This window comes from Channa argus, chromosome 5 (genome assembly GCF_033026475.1).
Source record: "Channa argus isolate prfri chromosome 5, Channa argus male v1.0, whole genome shotgun sequence".
In the NCBI taxonomy this organism is placed as follows: Eukaryota; Metazoa; Chordata; class Actinopteri; order Anabantiformes; family Channidae; genus Channa; species Channa argus.
In genome coordinates this window covers 22,320,991-22,344,844 of record NC_090201.1, presented here as the reverse complement: position 1 = coordinate 22,344,844, position 23,854 = coordinate 22,320,991, and the positions used below count along the sequence as shown (strand labels likewise).

General features: G+C 39.7%; 1 protein-coding gene across 2 annotated transcripts in view; it reads left to right on the top strand.

Moving 5' to 3' along the window:
• The first annotated feature begins 358 nt into the window (after window positions 1–358).
• phc2b (polyhomeotic homolog 2b (Drosophila)) overlaps window positions 359–23,854 on the top strand; it is a 36,196-nt gene continuing 12,700 nt past the window's right edge. The window contains exons 1-8 of one of the 2 annotated variants that reach the window (XM_067505146.1): window positions 359–538; window positions 10,132–10,483; window positions 11,819–11,980; window positions 12,177–12,254; window positions 12,568–12,729; window positions 13,630–13,764; window positions 14,118–14,412; window positions 23,179–23,486. In XM_067505146.1, the coding sequence (XP_067361247.1) occupies window positions 10,190–10,483; window positions 11,819–11,980; window positions 12,177–12,254; window positions 12,568–12,729; window positions 13,630–13,764; window positions 14,118–14,412; window positions 23,179–23,486 (1,434 nt within the window). In that variant the 5' untranslated portion in view covers window positions 359–538; window positions 10,132–10,189. Of the gene's footprint in view, window positions 539–7,215; window positions 7,331–10,131; window positions 10,484–11,818; window positions 11,981–12,176; window positions 12,255–12,567; window positions 12,730–13,629; window positions 13,765–14,117; window positions 14,413–23,178; window positions 23,487–23,854 lie in introns of those variants that run through there. The other variant, XM_067505145.1, reaches the window with a different exon arrangement.

The window sequence follows — 23,854 nt, the reverse complement described above, 5'->3', positions numbered from 1 at the left end:
ATATATCCCACTGATCTGAAGCAAGTGGAGAAGTATCGTATAAAGGAGAACAACATGGAAATATGTAGAAAAACCTGTAAAGTGCAGTCAATGAATGTTCTTATCTACTTTCTACCGGCGTTGTGTTGCTGTGGTCGTCCCAATGTTAGGTCTCTGTGCTGTGTTCCGCGTTGCTGCAGAAGTTCAAGGGTTAAAGCCCTTTTTGGTTACCATGGAGAACGAGGCAGCGGCCGCCACTTGACAGGCGCGTGGAAGGAGGAGGGGGCACTAGGGGACGGTTGATTGACAGCAAAGGAGGCGTGGTCAAACATTCCCTATGTTTATTGGTCAAGCTCGAGTCACGTGATCCGTTTGGAATGGAATGCAAATGAAAAGAGTTGCTCGGGCCACCCCTGCTCTGCTCTGCTCTGCTCTGCTGCTCCTCTTCTGCTAGCGCCGTTCGGATACTGCGACAACCCTTCAGAAATGGTATAGAATAGCAAGACAAACAGCACGGGAGAGCGGCTAGATAGAGGAGCGAGGCTACAAAGCTTGTGCGGTAAGGCGACGTCTAATCTGCTTCTTGGCATTAGATGCCACGGTTGGCACCGAGGTCAGTTTCACTGTGTTCGTTCGTGTGTGTGTTTGTTTGTTTGTGTGTGTGTGTGTGTTTGTGTGTGTGTGTGTCGGAACGCGTGAGGTTACTCGGTCGCACAAGCTAACGTCTACTCGGGGCCCCAAAACAGCAGCAGGCACCAGCGCTTGGCCCCCAGCTGCCCTGCTAACGTTACTTTAACGTGGAGTTTCGTATGCAGAGCCTGGAATCGTTCAAGAAAAACAGCCACCAGGCTGGAGAATTAAAATCCCAGTAGCGCTAGCGTTTAGCCAGTGTTGTACTGGAATTCAGTACCAGCTAATGTTGTCATGGAGAAAATTGGCTATGAATGAAAAGATACGTTTAAGTGACCAATGATACCGTTTCTAGTGTTTTTGCAGTTTTAGCTTGGCGTTGACTAAAATTAGCCAGATGATTATGGGAGAAACTTTGGTCCCTTTAGGTCATGACCTTTGGCTCAGAGGAGTGTAGGTGATCATAGTGCCAAAGCTGCAGTAGTATGGTACCTTAATGTGTGAATAATGCCACTAGAAAAGCTAACTTTCTACTAATTGTTACTGTCTCTGTGGTCAGTCTCAGTGTAGGTTTACCGTTGCATTGGGAAAAAGTAATTATCAATTATAACAATTATATTGCAAGCTATTATCGCAAACATTTACTCATTTCAGCTCGTCAAATTAAAAAGGTTGTATGTTTTCTTCGTCTTAATGTGATGAGGAACCGATGACAATCTTTTGTTTTGGTATTAGAGCTGCAACCATTAACTGAGTTACAACCAGTAAAGTAGAGGAAATTATTTAAACTACTTTTAATAATAGATCATTATTAAAAAAACAAATCGAATAATATTAAACTTTTAGTTTCCAGGTAAATAGTGTGCATTGTTGTTCTAGGTAGTTCTGGACAGTAGAAAAAGCCACCTGCTTTCACATGGGTGGATGAAAGTGTGGGCACTACTAGTGCGCTTACTGTTTTTTTTTTAAGGTTCTTTTTCAAAATGTGAGCTTTTTAATAGATAATGTGTTCTGCCTAACTCATTTTCCAGTGTCCTTGGTTTAACAGGTATTGTTTGCTTTTTTAACACCTAAATTATAGTCAGTTGAGCCTGACAACAACTATACAAATATTATGCAAAATGTATTACTTGCTTGACCACTAAGGTATAGGGCTATAGATCCCTGAGTTGAAGATCTTGCATTCATAAGAACAGATGCAAGTTCTGCATGCATTGGAATCTTGTATTTATTTTCACTGGACAATGTTACTTAATTGTTCTGATAAAATTACTTTTTCCTGTTGATGCACCATCTAACTGCTGCATATTGCTTCATACTATGCACACTCCAGAGGATCAGTAAAGGAATTCATAGATTTTCTTCAAGAATACTTGGGTTAATTGCAGGGGGTGTTTTATCTTTATCTGCTTGAAAGGATGGCAAGCTGTTATTGTGGAATAGAATGTCACCTTTTAACCTGAGATCACACAGTCTAGGAAACCAGCCAGAGACAATTACTTGCACATCTGTTCTAAGAGCTGACACTTGAGCTAATGCAGCTTTTTGACACTGTTTTCCAAATCAAAGTTTCTGTTGGTCTTAATACAAGACTGATTTGTCTGTCGCAATGGAGTGTGAGTCACATGTCATTATGTTTTGTTTAGACGAATGATAATTTACATATGGGACAGCTTCAGTGTATATCATTTCTACCCACTGTACGTCCATTTGCCTCTTTCCATGATCTATTACTAATAAGAATGCTAATGTCAAATAGGATTGATGTATTCACTCGGCGTACTCAGATTTTTTTTCTCTCTCTCTTCTCCCTTGTGTAAATTCAGTATTTGTGAGCATACTTTTATTGGCAAAATACTCACCAGATGTTCACCAGTATGTGCAAGTGTGTAGTTTCAGTCACCGCAACAGCTAGCATTCCATTTATAGTCACAGACAAATTGTAGGTAGGCATTCATGACATTCTGATCCTTTTGAAAATCCCTCTTTATTATGTTGTAGTATTTTCATGGGTTGCTGATAATATTGTTTGCTGATAATATTGGGATGTATGGACAGTCCTGATTGCCCTGATTTGCATATTTGGGTATTGCATCAAGAAGAAGTTTTTTATTAAACTTGTGGAAAAATGCAGGACCAGAGACCAAAATGACCAAAATATTTGTCCAGAATTGGAAGACATTTGGACTAACTTCAACAAGTTTTTATTAAATTATTAATGTATTTATTTTAATTTCAGTACAGGTCAAAGCATCTTGTATTCTGTCACTTTAAGACATATAGACCACTCTGACTGTGAAAAACATTGTATACTGTACATCTTAGGGTGCAGGCTTATAGATGTTTAGGTTGAACAGTGACAAAAGTCATTATCAGGATATTGCATTTTTGTAATTAGAATAACAAATGCTTTTTATCAAGGCAAAATGAATGGAGGCAATTGAACAAATATTGGTTTTATTACTATAACTGTCCATAAGCATCTTGACTGGTTTACATCTCCAGTGACCAAAAGATTTAAATGTCTAGTCAATCCATCTTGACTTTTAAAGAAATATAAAGTGGTTGTATCTGATGAAGGCAGTGATCATTTCTCTGCTGCTCATCTCAACTTGATTCAAACCTGCCCTATTTTTGCTATGATTGAGAGTGAGGGCTCAGACTGCTTTGATAGAACAGTTTGGATTGAAATGTGCTAATCTGCACACTCTGCCAGAAATATTCAACTGTGGTATTTATAGATCAGAGACAGAATAATTTATTTTATCTGTCAGTCTGTTGTCCCCTCTCTCTGTCTCTGTGCTTTTCGGTCTGCCTCCTCCATGTTTATTTTGAGAGCTGTTAATAGTCCAGGCAATTTTTAGCATCTCATGGAGCAATTTGCACATATGGGAGAAGGCTCGAGCTATACAGGAAGCTGAACAGAAAAAGACCACAGGCTTCTCAGGCAAAGTCAAAGAGTTTTGTTTTTTCATAGTGCGAGACTGCATGTGCTGTAATGGCACCCACACGTTTAGCACACTTAAAAGCTGGAAAGTAGCCAGAGTCTCTTTCGTACTGTTCTACTCTGCTTTGGAAGGCAAGGTCCGTCTGAGGCAGATGGCTCAATTATGGCTAGCCGAACAATCTTGCCTGGGGATCAGAGGGTATCTTTGTCTTACACATACAAACAACCCACTGCCCTGCTTGCACTGTTTGGACATGTCCCATCGACCATCATCAGCCTCAGGGGATGACCCCCTAGCATTACCAAGGAACTGCAGCTTTTTAGAGCACAGGATGTGAAACCCGCATGGGGAATTCATAGAGCAGCTCATCTCATCCATTGTAGGTCTGTACTGCAGTTTGTGAATTCAACATCTCGCCTTCCACACCTTCACTATAACTATTAAGGATTTCACATGATGTCATCAGGTCAAAACACACCTTAGTTTCACCTTGTTAAACATGTCTCTATTTGTACCAACTGTATCCTGATATTCTGCTGTTTGTTCTGATTTGCAGATCTTAGGTAGTGAAATAAAGGCAATGCTTTTGTGGATGCAAGAGCTGAGCCATAGAAGACTTTGATGTATTATACAAATGTGTGAATACAGACAAGACTGTACGTTTGGTCGAGTGCATTCAACTATATCCTGACCTATTCGTAACAATCTACAATAAAAAAAAAAAAAGGAATGGGTCATCTATCTCTAAATTTGTGAGCTTGTTCAATGATGGTGGACTGTTTATGTCAAAGTTTCTTCCCCCATCAAAATGCTTCTTCTTAAATTTGTCATTTAAAGCAGTGATTCTCAACCCTGGTCCTTAGAGACCCTCCCCACTTTATTTTTTTCTTTTTTCAACATTCCAAAACAACCAGTGCTTTACCTTTTTAGATGTCTTTCTGCCCACTCTGTAAGCCAGAAGTAAGTTACTTTATATAACATTAACAGGAACATTTTCCACCATCTTGATGGAGGAACAGACAGGCACAACATCAGCACCATAACCCTAATTACTTAGCCATTTTCATCAGGAAAGCAGTGATGACAAGTTTCCAGTCACCATTCTAATAAGTGACAATTCCAAAACTGCATTTATTTCAGCAACACTTACAATATGGCCACCAAATAAAGTTTCCCTGATTGTTGGTGAAAACAATTGTGTGGATTTCAAAGTCTTGTGGTTATTATTCTTAATGTGTGTTGTCTGCGCTCTGTTTTTCTGGTATAAAATATTTAAATAGTTGTTAAGTTATAAAAACAGTGGTTCATAGCTTTCCATCAATTAATACGTTGTTGCTATTTTTTTTTTCTTTCAAAAATAATAATTAATGTTTGCCGGACTCACCAAGTCTGCAGTCATTGTGTATGTTTGTTTGGTGTTTCCTTTAAAGACTAGACTAGATTGATAATTATGCAAAAAATAAAGGATGGCAAATTAACCACTAACAGTATCTACTTCCTTAAGGGGGAGGATTAACCAGCTTGAACACTCCATTGAAATGGATCATTTTAGAAGTCAGATACATCTCCTCTGTGTGATACCAATAGACACTGCTCATCAAAAATAATTTAAGACAAACACATCCACTGAATATATATATTAGCCCCTAAAGGGTAAAACTGATTTACTTCTTTATGAGCTGTCAATGCTGTACATCTTGTCCTCAAAAAGGTTGTCCTACAGATTATTTAGAGTTTTGTTTGAGACTTTTCAAAGGGATCATAAAGGAGCATGGAGTTGATTTATTTTCCAGCAAACGTTTTAGTGCTGGCTGACAGTGTCTTTAATGTAGGCATGTAGAAGTGCTCATAAAGGGATCATTTATTTTTATATTGCTCCCTAGAAGGGCATGATAGGTTGGTTGACATTGATAATGAGCTTTAAAGCTCTTTCAACTAATGTGTTTGTGTTAAAACCCCTTGCTGGACCACCTTCATGTCTCACTTGACAACAATCCCATATCACTGAGGCACCCCGTCCATGTTATTTCTATCATGTTCAGAATTACCCCCCCCCCCCCCCCCCCCCCAAAGCTTTACAGCTCTGTTAGCCAAGTGTGAGGCTTGAGGCTTGCACTGCCAGCTAATCTATATGTTAATGAGAAGATGATAATCAATGAGGTTCACGCATGGTTGGCCCCAATCAATACCACATTGCACCAGAAAATGATTCAAATGGCTACATTTCATACAGTCAGACAGTTGGGTGGCATGTTAATGTGGTGGGGCACACTACAAGTATGCTATTATCCTCCGGTTTCATCTAACCTATCCCACATAAATGAATTTTGCTGACAATAAATAGAGGTTTGAATTTAACTGCAGAGCTATCCCATTTCAGTTTTATGAGGGGTTTGTAATTTTCCTTTCCTATTGTTTTGCATTTCATCTCTATAGCTGCTATAATAGACAGACTAAAAAAGCTGCTCAGATGAGTAGCGAAGAGCTTCCAAGAAAGAAGTCCAGTTCTGACTAGCTCCGGGTGCTACGATAGGTGTTTTGTCACCTTTCTGCTTTGATTTGGTTGGCCGCTCCTCACGTCAGTCCTGTCCTTGAAACGCTTTAGCAAGTTTATGGTAACTTGTATCTTCCATTACCACACAGGCATTTACTAGGTAATGGTGTGTTGATAGAAAGTTTCAGTTGCATTTTTCACTTGACCATCACATTTCACATAACTAAAAAGCAGATAGGTTCCTATACAAGTGTTACAGAGCATGTTGCACTTATGTTTTGGGTGAAAACAAAAGATGCATTTTTATGGTTTAGGTCATTTTTCCTACATTATACATATGTAACTGCGATAATTGTATATTAGGCTCCGATCACATCAAGACCCAGCTATTCTATACTTCCTCACTTCACTACTGAACACCTCCTATGTAGACGTAGTGTACTGGCTATCACAACAACTTTTTTTCTTCTACTTTCTAGCCTTAGTTTTAGTCTGCAAGACATTGATGATGATGATGATAATGGGGTAGAGGTTCATTGTGCCCAAAAGTCAGTACACATGTCCTTAGTTGACCCTAAATATAGAAAATTGACCCGAATGGCTGGAGGTTATTTGTGGCTGGTTTGCTTTCTCAAAACGGTTCACAACCTGTACTGTAGACCTACAGTCTGTAAATTCTTTTGATGTGAATGAATGCCATTGTTTTTCAGCTGTCCAGATCAAGATTAAGCAAGATAAAAAATATGCAAATTCTGAGCTGCCATGTTAATGGAATACCTTGTTACCTTGACTTTGACTTTATCAAAAATAGTCTAGGTAAGGGTTTTAGTCTACTTTTATGAGGGTTTATGCATCCTAAAAAAAAATCCAGTATTCAGCCAGCACCAAGTGGGGGGGGAGGGGAGAGACAGAATAAAATCATTACCATCATCTTCATTAGAGAGAATCCTGTTGTCCAATCCGCACACTGCTCTGCAGGGGGAATCCATAGGCACCCTGTTGGCTGTCGCTAGGATACCACATAATCAGGAGGCAGGCCGCCCCCTGGTTGGTGGAGTGGTGTGTTGATGCTGGGACGATGAGCTCGATGTGTGTTAGGGGGTAGGCAGGAGGGGTTGGGGGATTGGAAACGGCACAGAAACACGCTTGCACACGCTCACTCAGTCAGTCAGCCACTCAGTTAGGTAGACAAAGAAGAGCAACATCCTGCAGGACGACAGCACACTCCCCGGGGGATGGGACATCATACCCCTGCATCACGTTGGGGGGGCCAAAGGAGGTAGGAGCATTGGGGTTAGGGGGCTTTGTCTCAGCAGCAGAGTACCCCTCCACATATACACATAGGCTTATGTTTTTCTATGGATCTCCTGGCTATTAAAGCCATTATTGCACATAAATGGATTTGTGCAGCTGACTAATACATGTTGTGGTATATTTAATGTGGGTCAGAGTTTTCCTATATGTGAAGTGAAGTATGGACACTGATGGAGCTGATGCACTTCCGCACTGTGATCTAAGCTCTGAGGAGACAGCCAGTCTGTCTGACAGACTCTTAACAGCTCTCATCTTCTTGCAGGCTATGCAAATCCTCTAGGCACAAATCTGAAAGTATGTTTTTGTGGTCTTGTAATGCCAGTGCAGATCAATAAGTGAGGTGTGCCACGAGCTGAAATTGTGTTATGGTGCTGTCCAGCACTTGGCAGTATGCACAGGGTGCTGGCACTGCTTTGATGTGTGTTCAAACACGTTGGCTTCTCCACTTCTCATGGTAAAGCAGGTTTTTCCTGAAAGCCGTAGCTATAGATGTGCATGTGGGGTTAAAGATTGGAGTGGGGGGTTTACTCCATTGCACCCCTTCACTGATGGATGGGTGACTCCTCTCAGACTGGGGATGGAGGCATCATTACTAGAGGGGATTCCCTCCCTCTGCACACATGAGGAGGCAATGAGAAGCAGATCCTAGGATGTGGGCTAATGACTGCAGGCAGCTTCTGGCAGTGGTGGTGCTTTGTTTACAACCATAAACCCTCTGTGCTGGGCTGGAGTTCAGCTTTTTCACAACTGAAAAAATGTACACAGGCATTTTTTTTTTACATTCATGACAGGCCTTGGTTATGTGAACTCATGGTTCCTTTGTGTATTAGCTTTTATGTCTTCATTGAATGTCTTTTTTTACTAAGTTTAGTTTAAATTTGTCGAATTCCGTCCAGTGACACTTGAAATTGTTGCTCGGATGCTCTTCCGTTTAGACAGGTTCTACCAGTTTTAAGCTATTTGTAATTAAATAATATAAATATGCATTAAGTGCACAATTAAATGTGTTGTTTTTATGTCATAAAAGTCCAATTTGGAAAATGTATGTGTCTAAAACATGGTTCATTTTGTTTCTTACCTCCATACTTTGAAGATAGTTTGGTTCAAAATGGGTATGAAAACTTTATTTTTGTTGTAACTAGTTTTATAATAAGCAGATATTTCATTTAAAATTACACACACTGATCTCATGTGTCAAGTTCACATTTTTTCTGTTGGCATCACATTTATGCATAGATAGATTTATCTATCTTGTCAACCCAGGCTCCTTCCTGTGACAACGGCTTTGCTGTGGTCACAAACCCAAAAAACTGACTCTGCGAGGTCACTAAGTCCTGATCACATGGATTTAAAATTTTGTTAAGGGTTCAGTTTTAATGTCAGTAGGTCCAGATTTGGACCATGGTTTGTCTCAGTATGTGGAGTCTAACGTACATGCAAAGTCAAATTTCAGCCTTTTTCTGATTTAGACTGTTTTAATTGTTTGTTCAAATATTTTAAAAATAAATGGGTCTGTTTTTTTGTTTTGTTTTTTCAAATCTGCTTTATAACATAAGTGGGCTATAGAGCTTTGCTTTGGCTCCTAATCCACTCAAAAGAATAATGAGGAGGAGGAAATGGCTTCAGAATTTCAGTTTGGCAGCACCATTGCTTGTTATTTAATTACTTCCATCACGCTCTCTTCTCACTCCAGCCCTTTTAAAATCTTCAACTTCCTCATTCAACCTTAGGCCCTCACTTACTTAGTTCATCTGCCCTGTCTTGGCCTCCACCACACTCCTCCTCCTCACAGTCAATAATCCAATTTAAATACCACTAGCATCTCAAATTCTAGATTGATCTTTTTTTTTTTTTAAAAGAGCTCAGCCCTATCAAATACCTTCTTTTTATCAAACTTCTTGTTCCCTTTTTCCTTTGACAATTTAGAGACATAGCTTTCTTCTTTATCAACTGCCTTGTTGAGCTCCCCTCCACCTCATCTGCTTGGAGAGCTTTGAACCCTTTCCTCCTGTGGTAATGGAGAGCGGAGCACCAGGGGACCAGTCTTAAAAAGGCTTTTATCGAGAGGGCGTAACTTGTTCTCCTCTGTTTTGTGCAAATGACTGACAAATTGATTCAAAAGTCTAAAGTTCACAGTGTGTTGAACAATACAACACTTATTTAATTTATCAGGCCTATAATTGATGTTTGCATCTGGAATCTATAAGGGTAGTTTACGTTAGCTTAATCCTACATTTAGATTTATGGTTTCTATTAAAATATAATTCATATGTAATTACTTTGTATTTAACAGGAAGGACAGATTCCTAATTATCAGACAAAAGAAAGAGTCTCTGTTGATGTTTGCTATCTTCAACAACTAAACATGAAGACTCACCCATTGAAATCTATGATAATCTATTGGTAATTGTTTCAGCTCTGAAAATCTATTTGTGTTGGTAAAAAAATTTTCTGTATAGATTTCTTCATTAAAATTCCCGAATGATGAGCATTTTTGTTCAAGACTTTGAATTTTTAGGCTTATTTGCAGTTTGGTTTCAGAAGACTTTGGTTTTTTCACTTGTTACACTTGTTACACTTCCAACATGATATCTTTTATATATCAAACTGTTTTTTATTTATTTATTTTCAAATTAAAATGTTCAGTTATTTCTTAGCTTGTTAGATCAAATTAGTTTTGTGACTGAAGAAACTCTTTGGGATCTAGATATAAAGAAGGTTAATAGTGTGGTTTTATTCTCATATGTTGTCTTTGCTCTCTTCTAGGCATAGGAGAGCCATTCAGAAGAGCCGAGGGTCAAAGGTGAGAAGAGCAGAGGGCACCATGGAGATTGAACCAGGGGCCCCTGTCTCTGCGGTCAACAGTACCGGGACCACCACTACCTCCACCGCCACCACCAGCATCTCCTCCAGCACGACAACTGCCAGCAGTAATAGTACTGCTAACATTACTACAATTACTTCCACTAGCAGTAGTACTAGCATTGGGAGCAGTAGTAGTAGTAGTAGTAGTAGTAGTAACACTATCAGTAGTAGCAGTAATAGTACTACAACTGGAAGACAGGCAGTACCTCAAATATCTGTTTACAGTGGGATACCTGACCGACAAACAGTGCAGGTGAGTTTCTCAACACAAAGAAACTTGTTGACAGCTTCATTGTACCATGTGATGTTATTTTATCAGCCAAACATTAAGCATGCTCTGCTCTGCTGCCCTCTGTTGGTGGACACCAGCCATAAACAGATTTCTGATGTCCCCCCCTAAAAATTATGTTTAGTTCAGTTGCTTATTGAAGCAGATAAATAAAAGTTTTTTTTCATTCAACGGATAATTTCATTTCACAGGATCTGTTCAAAGGGAAGGAAGGAATGCTTTAAGAATGCTTCTTTAGTGCTCTTGGTACTTTGACCCCTGGATAAGCTTGTACACAGGGTTATCCTCCCCAAATAAGGTCCACTCAACTTTTAGTGCTGGTGCTTTGACAGCCGGCTTTTTGTTATTCAACCATCATTATAACCACCATTATATTGTTGAACCATCCTTTTTTTTGCTCACCCTCCTGGCAGTAAAAATGAAAACACTATTGACACCTAAAAGACCCTTCAACATAAAGGACTGTTCTTTATCTATAGTCAGTGAGAACTGAATGCATTTAGTATCTCTGAGGATACTAGAGGTTTAGGTCTAGATGGTTCACTGATGCCGTAGTGCATAGGTTAACATTCTTGTTTGAATGGTATTGACAAGGTTGACGATAAGAGTTGTTTGTTGTTTTCATATTCTTTCAGTTTGCATCCCCTTACACTAAAATAGCATGTAGGTGCAAATTTAACCCTAAACCTAACAAAATAATGGTAGCTGGTTTGAATGTTTTCCCATCATCAGAAGTAACAAAAAAGGTCAATGAGTGTATTTGAAAGGTTATAGTAATATATTGAAAATTATATTGGTGCAAAAGTTTGCATTCCCCTTGGTGAATTATTTTAAAAAAATGTATTTCCAATGAAGGAGCATTTTTACTTGCTGAATGAGCATTAAATATTATGTTAATAAAGAAAAGTCTGTTTTACTCTTTACTCTTTTATTAACTGTACACCTACCATAGTGATAGTTTGTTGCATCCATGGTATTATATTGATATTTGATTTGATTAAATTAGTGTGACAGCTAATAGTTATTACTGACTAATCCAGATTGTTGAGTGTTTCTCACTTGCTCTATACGAGAGGAACTCGTGACAGACGTCCATCACAAACTATTGTGATAACCTTTTCGAATTATGTATTAAGATTTCATGCAGAATTTGTAACCGCTGCATTTGTGTGTCATTGTAACCAAATATTTTATTGTCTGCTTACATCAAATTTATGAGTCAAACTTTTTTGTGCAGATTACATTATTTAGCAATTTTTGGTACTGTATTTTTTTTTCATTTTTTTTTTTTTTGTGCAGGTTTTCCAGCAGGCATTACACAGACAGCCGAACACAGCAGCACAGTACCTGCAGCAGATGTATGCTGCTCAACAGCAGCATCTGATGTTGCAAACTGCAGCCCTCCAGCAGCACCAGAGCCTCAGCACTGCTCAGCTCCAGAGCCTGGCTGCTGTACAACAGGTCAGCGAACATTTGTGTGCAAAAATGATTGATGCTTTTATTGTTGAGGATTTTTCAGTAAATGGTCAGTTTTTCTCTCTCTCTCGCACACTCCCTCTCTTTCTCTCCCAAACCCTGCTCTCTCTTGCATGCTCTACCTTTTTACCCTCTCCTCTTCACCCTGGCTCCCTTATCCTACTTTCTTGTCTTCCTGTAGGCCAGTATCGCAGCTGGGCGCCAGAGCTCTTCACAGAATGGCAGTTCAACCCAGCAAACAGGATCTACCCAGACTACAGTAAGTGCAGTTTTGAGTGTTGGACCTGCCTTTTAAAAGCCTCTTAAGTTACCTTTGTCAATTAGATTTTTATGGAGCAAAAATCATTTTAGCATCAAGATTCTTTAGGGAAACTGGGCCCTAACAGCTCTGCACTGTTACTTCTACACAGAAAAGGGATTAAAAAGCCATTTAGTATCACTAAACACTTTAAAAATGGGAAATGATCTTGTCTACTTTATGTGATGTTTTGAAGGAAATAATGTGGTGCATAGTGTCAGTAAGAGGGGTGTGTAACCTAATTATTCTGTTAATCTTCTCTTTCCCCCCATAGATCAACCTCACCACCTCCCCAGCAGCAGCCCAGCTGATCAGCAGGGCCCAGAGCATTAGTTCCACTCCCACTAGTATTTCCCAGCAGGCTGTTCTGTTGGGCAGCCCATCGAGCCCCACTCTCACAGCCAGCCAGGCACAGATGTACCTGCGCGCACAGATGGTGAGACTGTAGACACAAGGAGCATAGCCATTGGCAAATTTACATGAGTGTGCATATATGCATATACTCAAGCACCCATATATGCCACTTGAATAAATAAGTATAATTCAGCTCCAGATTTGCTGGACGCTCATTGTGTGGTCTGCCCTTAGTGTCTACGTTGTGTTTACATGCTTACTGTGTCAAAATAAATGTGCTTTATTCTCATGGTATTACCAGAGTAGGTGGTCAGGATAATCTGGTAGTCCTGCACCTAGAGGGCTCATTCCAAACACAGATACGAATGCCCTAAATGCAGTGCTGTATCTTAATATCTAGATGTTTTTATAAAGGTTAAAGAGATCTAAAATCTTTGTTGGCTACTTTTGGCTGGCTAGTTGTGGGCTCATTTAGAGTTTCAGTTTGCCGTCAGTTGCGCATTTGGCAGACAAACTGTTCCTGCCACCTCATTATAACCAACTATTGTTGTTCGGTTGTGACTGAGAGCCTTCTGGCAGGCAGCAAAACACATTTGCCAGTTTAGATTGCTATGGCTTTAATTTCTGGGACAGCTATAAAGCCTGCTGGTTTTAAATTGGTGCATACACTACGATTTGTAATGTGCCCTACAGAGATGTCCTTTCAATCGCTTTTTCTTCACATGCAGCAAATTATATGTTATACATTATCCAAGTATATAAATACAGTCTTACTTTAGTACAGCATCAATATATATTTATATTTACAAATTTTAGGATAATTTTAAAATTAGCTATTTGTTCTCAGGCTCTTTTACCTTTTTTTTCTTTACCTATTTGAAATGAATGAAAAGTCCAATCCCTACCACTGAGAAGAATCCAGTTAGTCCTTTCTCACTCATTCCTTTTATCCTCTTTGTCTTTTGTACGTGTTCCTTTACAGGCCCAGCAGAGTAACCTAGTGCAGGTTGCCCGGAGCCTGGGTCGCGCTGTTCCTCTCTCCCCTCAGCTCATCTTCACTCCAACAGCCACAGTGACAGCTGTTCAGTCAGAAAGTTCCACGCAAGCCTCCTCACAGGTTGACTCATTTGAAGATATTTTCATAAAATTAAATATATGAATTGACGATACGGTAATTTTGCACATTAGCTTATATCGGCCATTATGCTCCTGGCAACGACTTCTTTTGGTAAACATGAATTTAAATGCTAAAATAAACAGGTATGATGTGAAACTGCAGAAGTCTCGTCACACAAATGGCAGATTATTACAGATGAAATAGATATTGGAACTATCGATGTCATATTTATTAAATAATTTTAATATGGATTATTTAGTGGAATGGTGAGACATCTACATTTGTTCTGGAACATATTTTTGTAAATAAATCCACTATGTATCTGTGACCGGAACCTTTCTTTGTATTCCAAGAATCAAGTACAGAATCTGACCATCCGTGGCCAGCAGGGGGCGGCAACGTCCTCTTCACAAACTCAAACCCTGCAGGCGCTCAGTCTGAAGCAGAGCCCTGTGCCCATCCAACCAGCCTCATTGGTCAAGAATCCAAGCCAGGGGACACAGGCAACAATAGGAGGCAAGGCCAGCTCCTCTGACAGTGCCTCTGAAGGTGGGAAGAAGGGGGATGGACCTGCAGCCCCAGAGGTCCGAGCTATAAACATGAGCCGGAATGTCACGGCTGTCAGTGCTCAGCCTCTGATTGCCCCAGGTGGGTAAAGCATTCAATCTCACAGCCTGTAAAGTTCAAATAATTTGTGTGCAAGCTTCTTACCTATGACGATGATCCTGGCAGTGCCTAGAGAAGGGCCAAACAAAGTGTAAAGGGTCAAAGACATCTAAATTTCTACAGTATGCAGTAAATGATGGATGGCATTATAATAGTATAATTATAATAATGGATATTGACAATAATGGGTATTAGAGCTCGTACATACATTTTGACAACTGACATTGATAGTGCTGTAAGTATTTTCGGATTTAAGATGTCCAGACAAAGCAAGCAAATTTAAAGAACTCACTCTGGCCTCATTTAAAAAGAAAAATAAATGTTAGTTTCAGCTAATGATTAGCAAAAATAAAATGGCTCCTTACTGGTTTATCCTTTAGGTACACTGGCATCAAAAACGTTTGGAAATGCATTTTCTATGTATGTTTTCTGAAATGGAAAAAAAAATACCATAACTCAAAACTTGAGAAAGCCAAGTTATAAAAGATTTGTTTGACAGTTGTATAGTATAGTCTCCAAAGACATGCTGCAACTGGATCCAGTCACAACAGAAGATGCAGTGGAAGGCCCAAGAACATAAGTCCTTAGAGTGTCCTCCTTGTGAAACAGATGCCTGGTCTTGACTTAGCTGCATTGTTGAATAAAACCCAGTGTGCATGGACACTGTTTGCAGGAGTCTTAGGTCAGCTGCCCTCATGGGCTGTTTTAGCTAAGAAAACAACCCTACTGTTTGGCAAATTGGAAAAAAAGGCCAAGATGCATAAACAGCAGACATTGGGAACTAGAACAAAGTCTTGTAAATAGAGGAGTCAAAATGTTTTGATCCAAGCTAAGAACATGTGTCAGACACGGAGCATATGACAAGATGACAGCTGCCTGCAAAACACCATCAGTGAAGCATGAATGTGGAGACATGATGATATGGGAATGTTTCGACAATGGGAAAGTGGGTGATGTGCCTCGTAAGGAAGGCAAAATTAACACATGATATATTTTGTGTTTTTTAAATTTAATAAAACCAGCAAAAGATAAATAAAATACAAATGGTGTTTCAGAACAGACTCTGGGACTTGTGGAAATATGTGTTTGTAGTAAGATTAGATGACAAAGGAGATTTTACACTTGGCACTTCTAATAGCTTTTTCTTGGATGTTAGTGTGATATGTCAGGGCCTGCATTGCAAAATTAATTCCCCAAAGGGCTGAAACCAACCGTATCACAGTGTGTTGGGCTTTGTCTGGAACAGTCAAAATGATTTGTGAATTAGAAGCTGTGAAAGGCACACTGCCACGCTGGAGTCTTTTTAAACCACTTATTGTCTAATTGAAAGTCAGCAGCTGTTTTTTTTTTTTCTTTTCTTTTCTTTTTTTCCCTTTGTAGCGTGAATGCAGAAGCATTGCAAGCTGATAGTAAAATTAAATTCAGTTTATCGATTATGCCCCATCAAATGCTTTCTGTCATCTTTAAGATGGTCCTAATAAGATGTCACATTTTACAAAATAGCTTATAGTTCGGATGGTACCATAGCCAATCAATTTGTGTGTTTATCTGTCAGGAGTACTAACAGGAGTTGTGTCCATCACTGTAAACCTTATATACACCGCAGGACACAGTGTTCATGTGTGCTGTTTTTGTCTGCCTACTCAGATATGTGTGTATGTTATGGGGTTTGTGCCTGGGAAAGGAGGAGGGGTAGGTATTATCTCAGTGTGTCAGTGCACAACTGTGCCCTGCTTTGTTGCACTAATGGATTCACACATAATGAAAGGAAGAATGAAAGCTGGAAATCAGGCTGCATGCTGCCTGAAAAAATTAACATTGGTTGCCATAGTAGCAGGTCATGAGGGACAGGTGTGTACATGAGATGCTAGGGGAGCTAATACACTGTGGATCAGGAGTAGGAGAAGCAGTATGGCTGGCTAATGAGCTTCACATTACGATAAGCCTTGGATTTAGCTTGACTGTGAATAGGTCATTAGACACTTTGATTACATTTACCTTTTTTTTTCTTTCTTTTTTTTTAGCTAAAATGCCACTCTCCTGTAAATCAGTAATTTCAACAACCGCTGTCACAACTGATTCACAGTTTAGTGTTCTGTTAGAGCCAATAGCAGATACATATGTGGTTTGCCAAAATCACACCCTGGACTTTAATGTGTGGTGGACTTTAATAAATAGACTGTAAATATAAGCAGTTCTAATATGTTTAATTATTTTGACGCATTATATTTTAGAAGTATTTTATTGCTTATAACTGCCAAAATGAGCTTTTAAAGTCAGTCATTTAGCAGATTTTTTTATCCAAAGTGACTTACTAGTAAGTAGCACACACCGAGGGGAACTCTGGGTTCTGTGTCTTGCTTAAGGACGTGCAGGTACCAGGAGGAATTGGAACCACTGACCTTCTGGTTCATGGACAACTGCTCTACAAACTGAGCTACAGCTGCCCCTGTGGCTTTAGTTACAGCCTTGTATTAGTTTGCCACATTACTTTTGCTTTCCACCCTAAGTTTCCCTTGCTGGCTTTATTCTCATTAGGTCTGTATGCATTTAAAATGTGAATCCTTTTTCATAATTTTGGCTTTGTCTTTCACCAATCAAGATGTGTTAACTGACAGATGTAGTTTGAAGATTTTGTCAAAGATATTGGATGAACCGCACAGAGTTACATACTTATTTTATTCAGGGTCTCAATACTTCTTTCACCACTTCTTGGAAACAGAAAAGTAAAGATAATGTCCAAGTTAAACAATATCAATATTTTAAAACAAGCTATATGATAAACTTTAATTATTTATATTGTTAAAGTCATCTTTACTACTCTTTGTTTATCTGTCCTGATTTGACTGCAACAAAACAGATGAAGTGTGACTAATTGTGCAGCTATTTTTGTTGAGCTCTGTTACTGTAAATGTCACAGACATTGGTCACTCACTTTACCTTTAAAAAAACTATTGGGCTGGAAGCAAACGTTAGGCCGTCTGGCTTGGCAGGGAGAGATTCACCTTATTATTATTAAAAAAACACAACAGGGACCCCCCAAAAGCACCACGCTCACACATTAAAGGGGGTAAGTCTACACACGATGCCTGTGTCTTGGCAAAATGATGTAGCTGGTAGCAAAGACAGTTCCTATCTTCACTTGAATATGATTACAAAGGCCCTGGAAAGGCACGAGACTAAATACTCTTCCAAAAAATCAAAAAATAAAAGCCTAGACTTCAACTTCGTGTTGGAACTTTTTGACGCTACAAATCAACCATTTTTGACCTTCTCAATTCCTTTAAACAATTCCCTGAAAGACTGAAAGAATCATGGTGGAACTAAATTGGACTTTCGCTGTACACAGTGCTATAATACCATCATTATTATTGTTGCTTTTTTTTTTTTTCAATCCCACATCTTAACTATAGAATGTCTAATTATGTTTTCACTTAAACACATGAGACCGGCCTTGTTTTCTAGAACTTCTGTCTTTAAGTCAATCAGTAACTGGATTTGTTAAGCTAGCATTCTTTTAAATACCAATCCCTATGGATGAAGTCTCTAAAACTAGATCTTGAATCTAATGGAGTGAGGAAAGATGGCTTAAGGCCTGCTGTTGCTCTGTTGTTTTATATTGGAATGTGTTTCGTGAAAGTGTGCCAAAGCGGCAGCTAGTGGGAATGTGGAAACTCAGGGATTTTCCAGGGTTTGGTGCTACAAACCCATTAGGAATATGTACTGTCCTCAACCTCAGGACATTGCACAACTATACACAAATAGAGTAAGATGTGCACACTTGGTGGGGTGGTGGGAATAGAGGCCAGTGCCACATACTGAAAATTGTATGACTTGTGCGTGTGTATAAGTGTGTGTGGGTGCAAAGGTCTGAGTCATTCCAGTCCTTAATCCCAAGACCTTGAGGGTGAATAGCATTTAAATGAATTCCCCTGACTTCCTCTTCTTCCAAGACCTACTCTGTTTCTCATTAGGAGCTTGAGAAAGTTGTCAGGATTCATATGGAAGGCTGGTTGTATCTGGTGTGCACAGTTTCAGAAATCCCCTTCCGTCACTTTTACTAGGGCTGGAAATCTCTAGCTGCCTCACCTCACACTTTGATTTGACTCAGAATTAGGTTTCTGCAATAGAGTTAAAAAAAAAAAAGATTGTTGAGGCATCTTGAGTCTTTGATTCTGCATTTTGGCAGATTTCTTTTTTTTTCATAATTTATATAAACACTCAAGGGCAGAATCAATAATATCCGTCAATACAAAGGAGGTAAGATGCCTAAGTTGTCTAAATCTAAAAATCAAGATTATAACTTCCTCTGCTGTCACTCAAAGAGCAGCAGCAGCAGGTCTCTGGTGTTCAGTCAGCAGCTTCTATTTCCTTGGAGACAGCTGCATGTGTGGTGCCTTTGCTAGTCAACAAGCAGCATTAATGAGCTGGCCAGAGGAGGTCCAGACAGCAAAATAAAAACATAGATCATACAATATGCTACATGAGTGATGTCACACATCTCAACTCATCTCTTTTACTTGTGCTCTTATGTTGTGGTAAAGCACAAATTTGAGAGAGAAAGATTCTGTTGTTGGTCAGGGATGAATAGGCTGGAGTCTGTCCACTGGTCTTTAACCTTCTAAATCCTCCTGGAATACATAAATTATGCAAAGAAGTGGACTAATAATGCCACAGATGAGCCTTCCACTGTCTTCACGTAAACCTTGAAAAACGGCAAGTATACATAAGTCATATAACGGAATATTCGAATAAGCGAGCTACCAAAACCAAAGTTCCTCTTATTAGTTTTTCCAGAGGCTTCAAACGTGTTGAACGTCTTTACCAGGAATGCACTTTTAGTTTTCATTCTAGTGGTTGGTATCGTCGGCTCACAGCTAAAAAGTCCTGGGTTCAAACCCGTCAGCCAGCTGTGGCTTTTTTTTAATGTGGTGTTTGCATATTTTCCCCATGTCTGCCTGGACGTTCCTCCAGGTTCCTCCCACAGTCCAAAGACTAGCAGTTAGCGTAAGTGGGGACTCTGAATTGTCTCTAGGTGTGAATAGGTGTCTGTCTCAGTCGTTTGATAGACTGGCAGTTTGTACAGGGTGTAACCTGCCTCTGCCCAGTGACAGTTGGGATTGGCCCCAGGGTCCCCCCATGAACCTTAACAGAATAAGCAGTTTTATTAAAAAAAATGGGTGTTTACATGCAAGTGCAATAGTTCGGTCTAAAATATCTGAACAATGATTGGATGAACTGACATGAAATTAGTTTTAACATTTGTGTTGCCAGAGGATGGTGATCTCCTAAAGCTTGATATTATACTTGTGCGTCAGATCTAGGACTAGAGCGGGGAAAAAAATAGATTCTCTATATAATTGCAATTGGAAATGCAGAGATCAACGCGTGCTGCACCTGTTCTCAGTGACATTGAATGTGTTACATCTGAGTGAACAATGTGTGGATTCAACTTTATTCCCTCTGTCCCTGGTTCGGAGCTAACACTAGCTAACAGCTGCTTGCAGACGTCAGAGTGATGCCTCGTGAACACAGACACTGTAGATTAATTGCCATTAGGCAGCAGACTGGTTTCTGTCCTGCCTTTTCTCAAAGTGGATATGTTGTTGTTTGTTGGAGCACCACATGTCAGTCATTTGTGTCTGCTAAGGAAAATAAACCTTTTAACCAGAAATGTTACAGTTTAATCTCTTCTAAGTATAGACATGTTTTATACATACGTTTTTAGATGAAGAAAGTAACAGTGTCTAATGCAATATTGTTATTTTTCCAAGCGTGAATTCATTGAAATTGATTCTGGACAGTGTGAATGGAAATCAAATCACAAGATTAGTGCCAATATCCAGCCATTAAAATATGTCCATTAAGTCTTCTGCAGACCCATATGACATACACTGACAAAACCTCTCATAATCATAACTATGTGTCAACCGCAACATCACTTTTGGTCCTCTCTGAATTTCTGCCTCTATTAGTCCATTGGTCATGCGGACCATCTTCTCTGTCTGTTCTCCTAACTGCGCAGTCATTTCAGTAAGTAACTGTTAGCTGGAACTCAAAATTATGTGCTCAGTTTCATTCACCAATGTTTGTGGAGCACCAAAACAACAACAACAAAAAAAAAACTCAGTGGCAAAGCCGAACACAATGGCACAGAAATCCCACCACAAATATAATTGCAAGAGCTCATTTGAACTTCACTGGCAATAGTTTTATAACTAATTGAAATTCAGTTTAAGGAGTTTTGTGCATTAATGCTAAATAGATCAAGAGAAAATCATATTGTAGCCAATAATCAGGGGTGAAATGCCATCCATCAGCTAAGAAGTTACACACATGAATGGCAAAAATAACTAAAGTGTCTAAATTGCTTCACAATAACCTGGCTGGCATTTTAATTTGCATGCTGCACCATATTCATTCAGCTCTGAACATTGTAAATATGAACAGAATGTCCTCTATGAACACCATAATCAACCAAATTGTGTTGGTGGGTACCACTGCATCTCACCATGTGAAAAAGAAAACACTCTCTAGAAGATTGTATAGCATTAAAGGGACTAATGACATGCAAACTCTGCTGGATAGAAACATTTATATTTTCCACAGCAGGGTACAGACTGTGGTTAGTCACACACTGGGAAACTTTGAAACCAGATGGAGCCTGTCCCACACAAAACATCATGAAAAGAACTGGGGGGTTGGGGGGGGTGAAGAGGATTTGAGATAGTGATTTACTTGGCAGTTTTCCATTCTTGGATTTATTAGGGGGTTTATTAACATCACCAAACAATACAATATCCTACAATATAGGACTTCTGTTAGGGTAACTTGTTTCAGGAATAAGATGGAGTCTATTATGTCTCATTGTTTCCTGGTAGAGTTGCTAGAGATTAGGGAGGCTGGGACCTACTGACTCAGCATTAACTCTGTAAAGACTGCAATGGACATCTGGCTCTGTGTGTTCAGCTCTAAGGCATTTCTAAAAACCAGACTGGCATCAGGCTACCTCCCCTCAATGCTCTTGCACTCACACATGCTTCTATAATACACGATTGATGTGTCTCAAGCTTCAGGGCAAATTATGAGTTCAGGAAGTCTTTTTTTTTTTTATATACCCACAACGGTACTAACAGGTGGTGACAGGCCATTTTGAAACAGTTTGAGTAATAGTCAGGTCGAAAATGCAAATGCCAGCTTCACTGTGCACTGTGCCACAGGCTCTTAGTATTATATTCTGACAAGGCAAACACAGGTGAAGGGAAAAGTTCAAAACAAGCTCCATTGTGCAGATGTCTACACTTTTTTCTTTTACTACTGATGCGCTGTGGCACAGCGATCCTGATGTACACAGAGTTTTGACAGTTGTAAGCTCACATGAAATAAAAAGTGCTCATGGTTGGTTACAAGTCAAAGTTCAACCTATAAAGAGGTTTCTTTCTCTTAGAAGACAATAGTAATAGAAATGGCTGTCACATGCGGCGTTAATTGTAATAATTGTTAAACACGTTCTGCCAGGGCAGTTGAGTGATAGAAACTCTGTCAAAACCCTCATTTGAGCACTTTAAACCCCCCCCCCCGACAATTGGGGACAGAGCAGCGTGCTGCATGCACATAGTTTGTACTTTGTACTAGGGGCTCGAAGAATAAAGTCCAGATGATGACAGGAGTGTCTTATTGGGACATTTGCATTCTCACATACACCCACTCTAGACAAAGTTAGGAGAATGTCAGGATTCCAGTGGGTGTGTTAAAAAGCCTTGTGAGAACATCTGAGTGAGATGCTTCTGAGATAACCTGGACTTTGTTCTAGTCCTTTGTTCCAGTTCTTGTTCTCTCTTTTACTCCCCCTGCGTGGCCACTCTGCTGTGAAACGAACGCAGGCAAAAAAGAAAAGTCAGCAAGCAGTGTTTTCTGTCACTATACAGTTAAAATCTGTGCGCCAGGCTTCCAAAAGAAGTCAGGTTACTCTTCTGCTGCATGTATACGTGGATTTTCAAGAACCAGGTTTCTTATTGTAAGTGCATGTAAACGCCGTTCCCGTTACCCGCTAAAGCTCATTTCTCTGAGTACACTTAAGTGGATGTAAACGCAGTCATTGTCTAGAGTTCATATAACTTTTATAGTTTTGGACTGCAGGTACGCAAAGAGAGCCCCCTGGATCAAGTGTCCAGGAATTTTGAGGGGTCACAGTTTCTTTGTGATTGGCATTTTCACAGCAGAGCCACATTCCCAGAAGCTCAAAGACAGAACTTTGCCAGGCTACATCTCTTAAGCTGCTCCATCCTGAGTTAATTTGACCATGAACTACAAGAAAAACACATTTGCAGTTGCAGCTTTTGCAATGTAAAACAATAGCATTGTTCTTCTTGGATGTTTAGAAAGTATCACCCCCACCACTCAAAGAAGGGACAAAGCAGGGTGTTAAATCTCCACAGTACCTATTATTTTAGGCCTGGGTTACTCCAGTGGAAATGCAGGTAGGAGAACTGAGAGTCTCAAACTGTTCCTGCTCCCCAGGAAAGGTTAAAGTTTCGCTAGCTACAGTAAGAAACGTTTACAGAGATTTTTACATTGTATTGTATAAGCAGATATCATTTATAAAGCAAATTTGGCTGCAAGCAGTCAGCAGATGTGTGCAGTCAGTGAAGTCAGGCAAAACAGAAGTCTCTGTGTGGTGAACACAGCAGTTAGTTGGCTGAATTTATTATTTCCAAAAGATAAATGTTGGTGTTGATCTTCTTCCAGCGTACACCCAGATTCAGCCGCACTCCTTGGTTCAGCAGCACAAGCAGCAGCAGCAGCAATTTATTGTACATCAAAGTCAAGGTTCCCAGAGGACTACAGGCCAGTTGCTGCAGACAGCCTCCATACAGCCATCGCAGCACCCTGTCCCTGTGTTGCCCAAGCCTGCTCCACACCAGCCTTCCATGCCCAGCCAGCAGGCCACCATCTTCCACTCCACCATCAGCCCCCATGCCCTTCACTCCTCTCTCAGCCATGCCAAAGCTCAGCCTGTCCAGCTCACTGCCATTAATCTTCAAATACAGCCAACGGTGAGTACAGTGGACGATATTTGGACCTGTTCTGCAATTCCCAAAGTCCTTATCTATAATAATATTGTTAGGTTGTATTTAGTGGCTATAACTGTATGAAAACATTACATTTAGTAGCCTGATATTTGAGGTCAAACATACAGTATGTGCTACTGGAGACTGTAATCCTCCTAAACACCATTGTTCCATTCAATCATTCAAATTCTTCCAAATTAACTTGTACATTAATTTATAAAACTAGACCTGAAACTTTATCCCTCTCTCATATTAACTCTACTCTTTCAAGTGTAGGTGTTTCCAAAATTGTGCAATAAATAGGATTCAATTTTTGACCCTCATTTGTTGTTAATGAGGCATAGCTTTCTGTC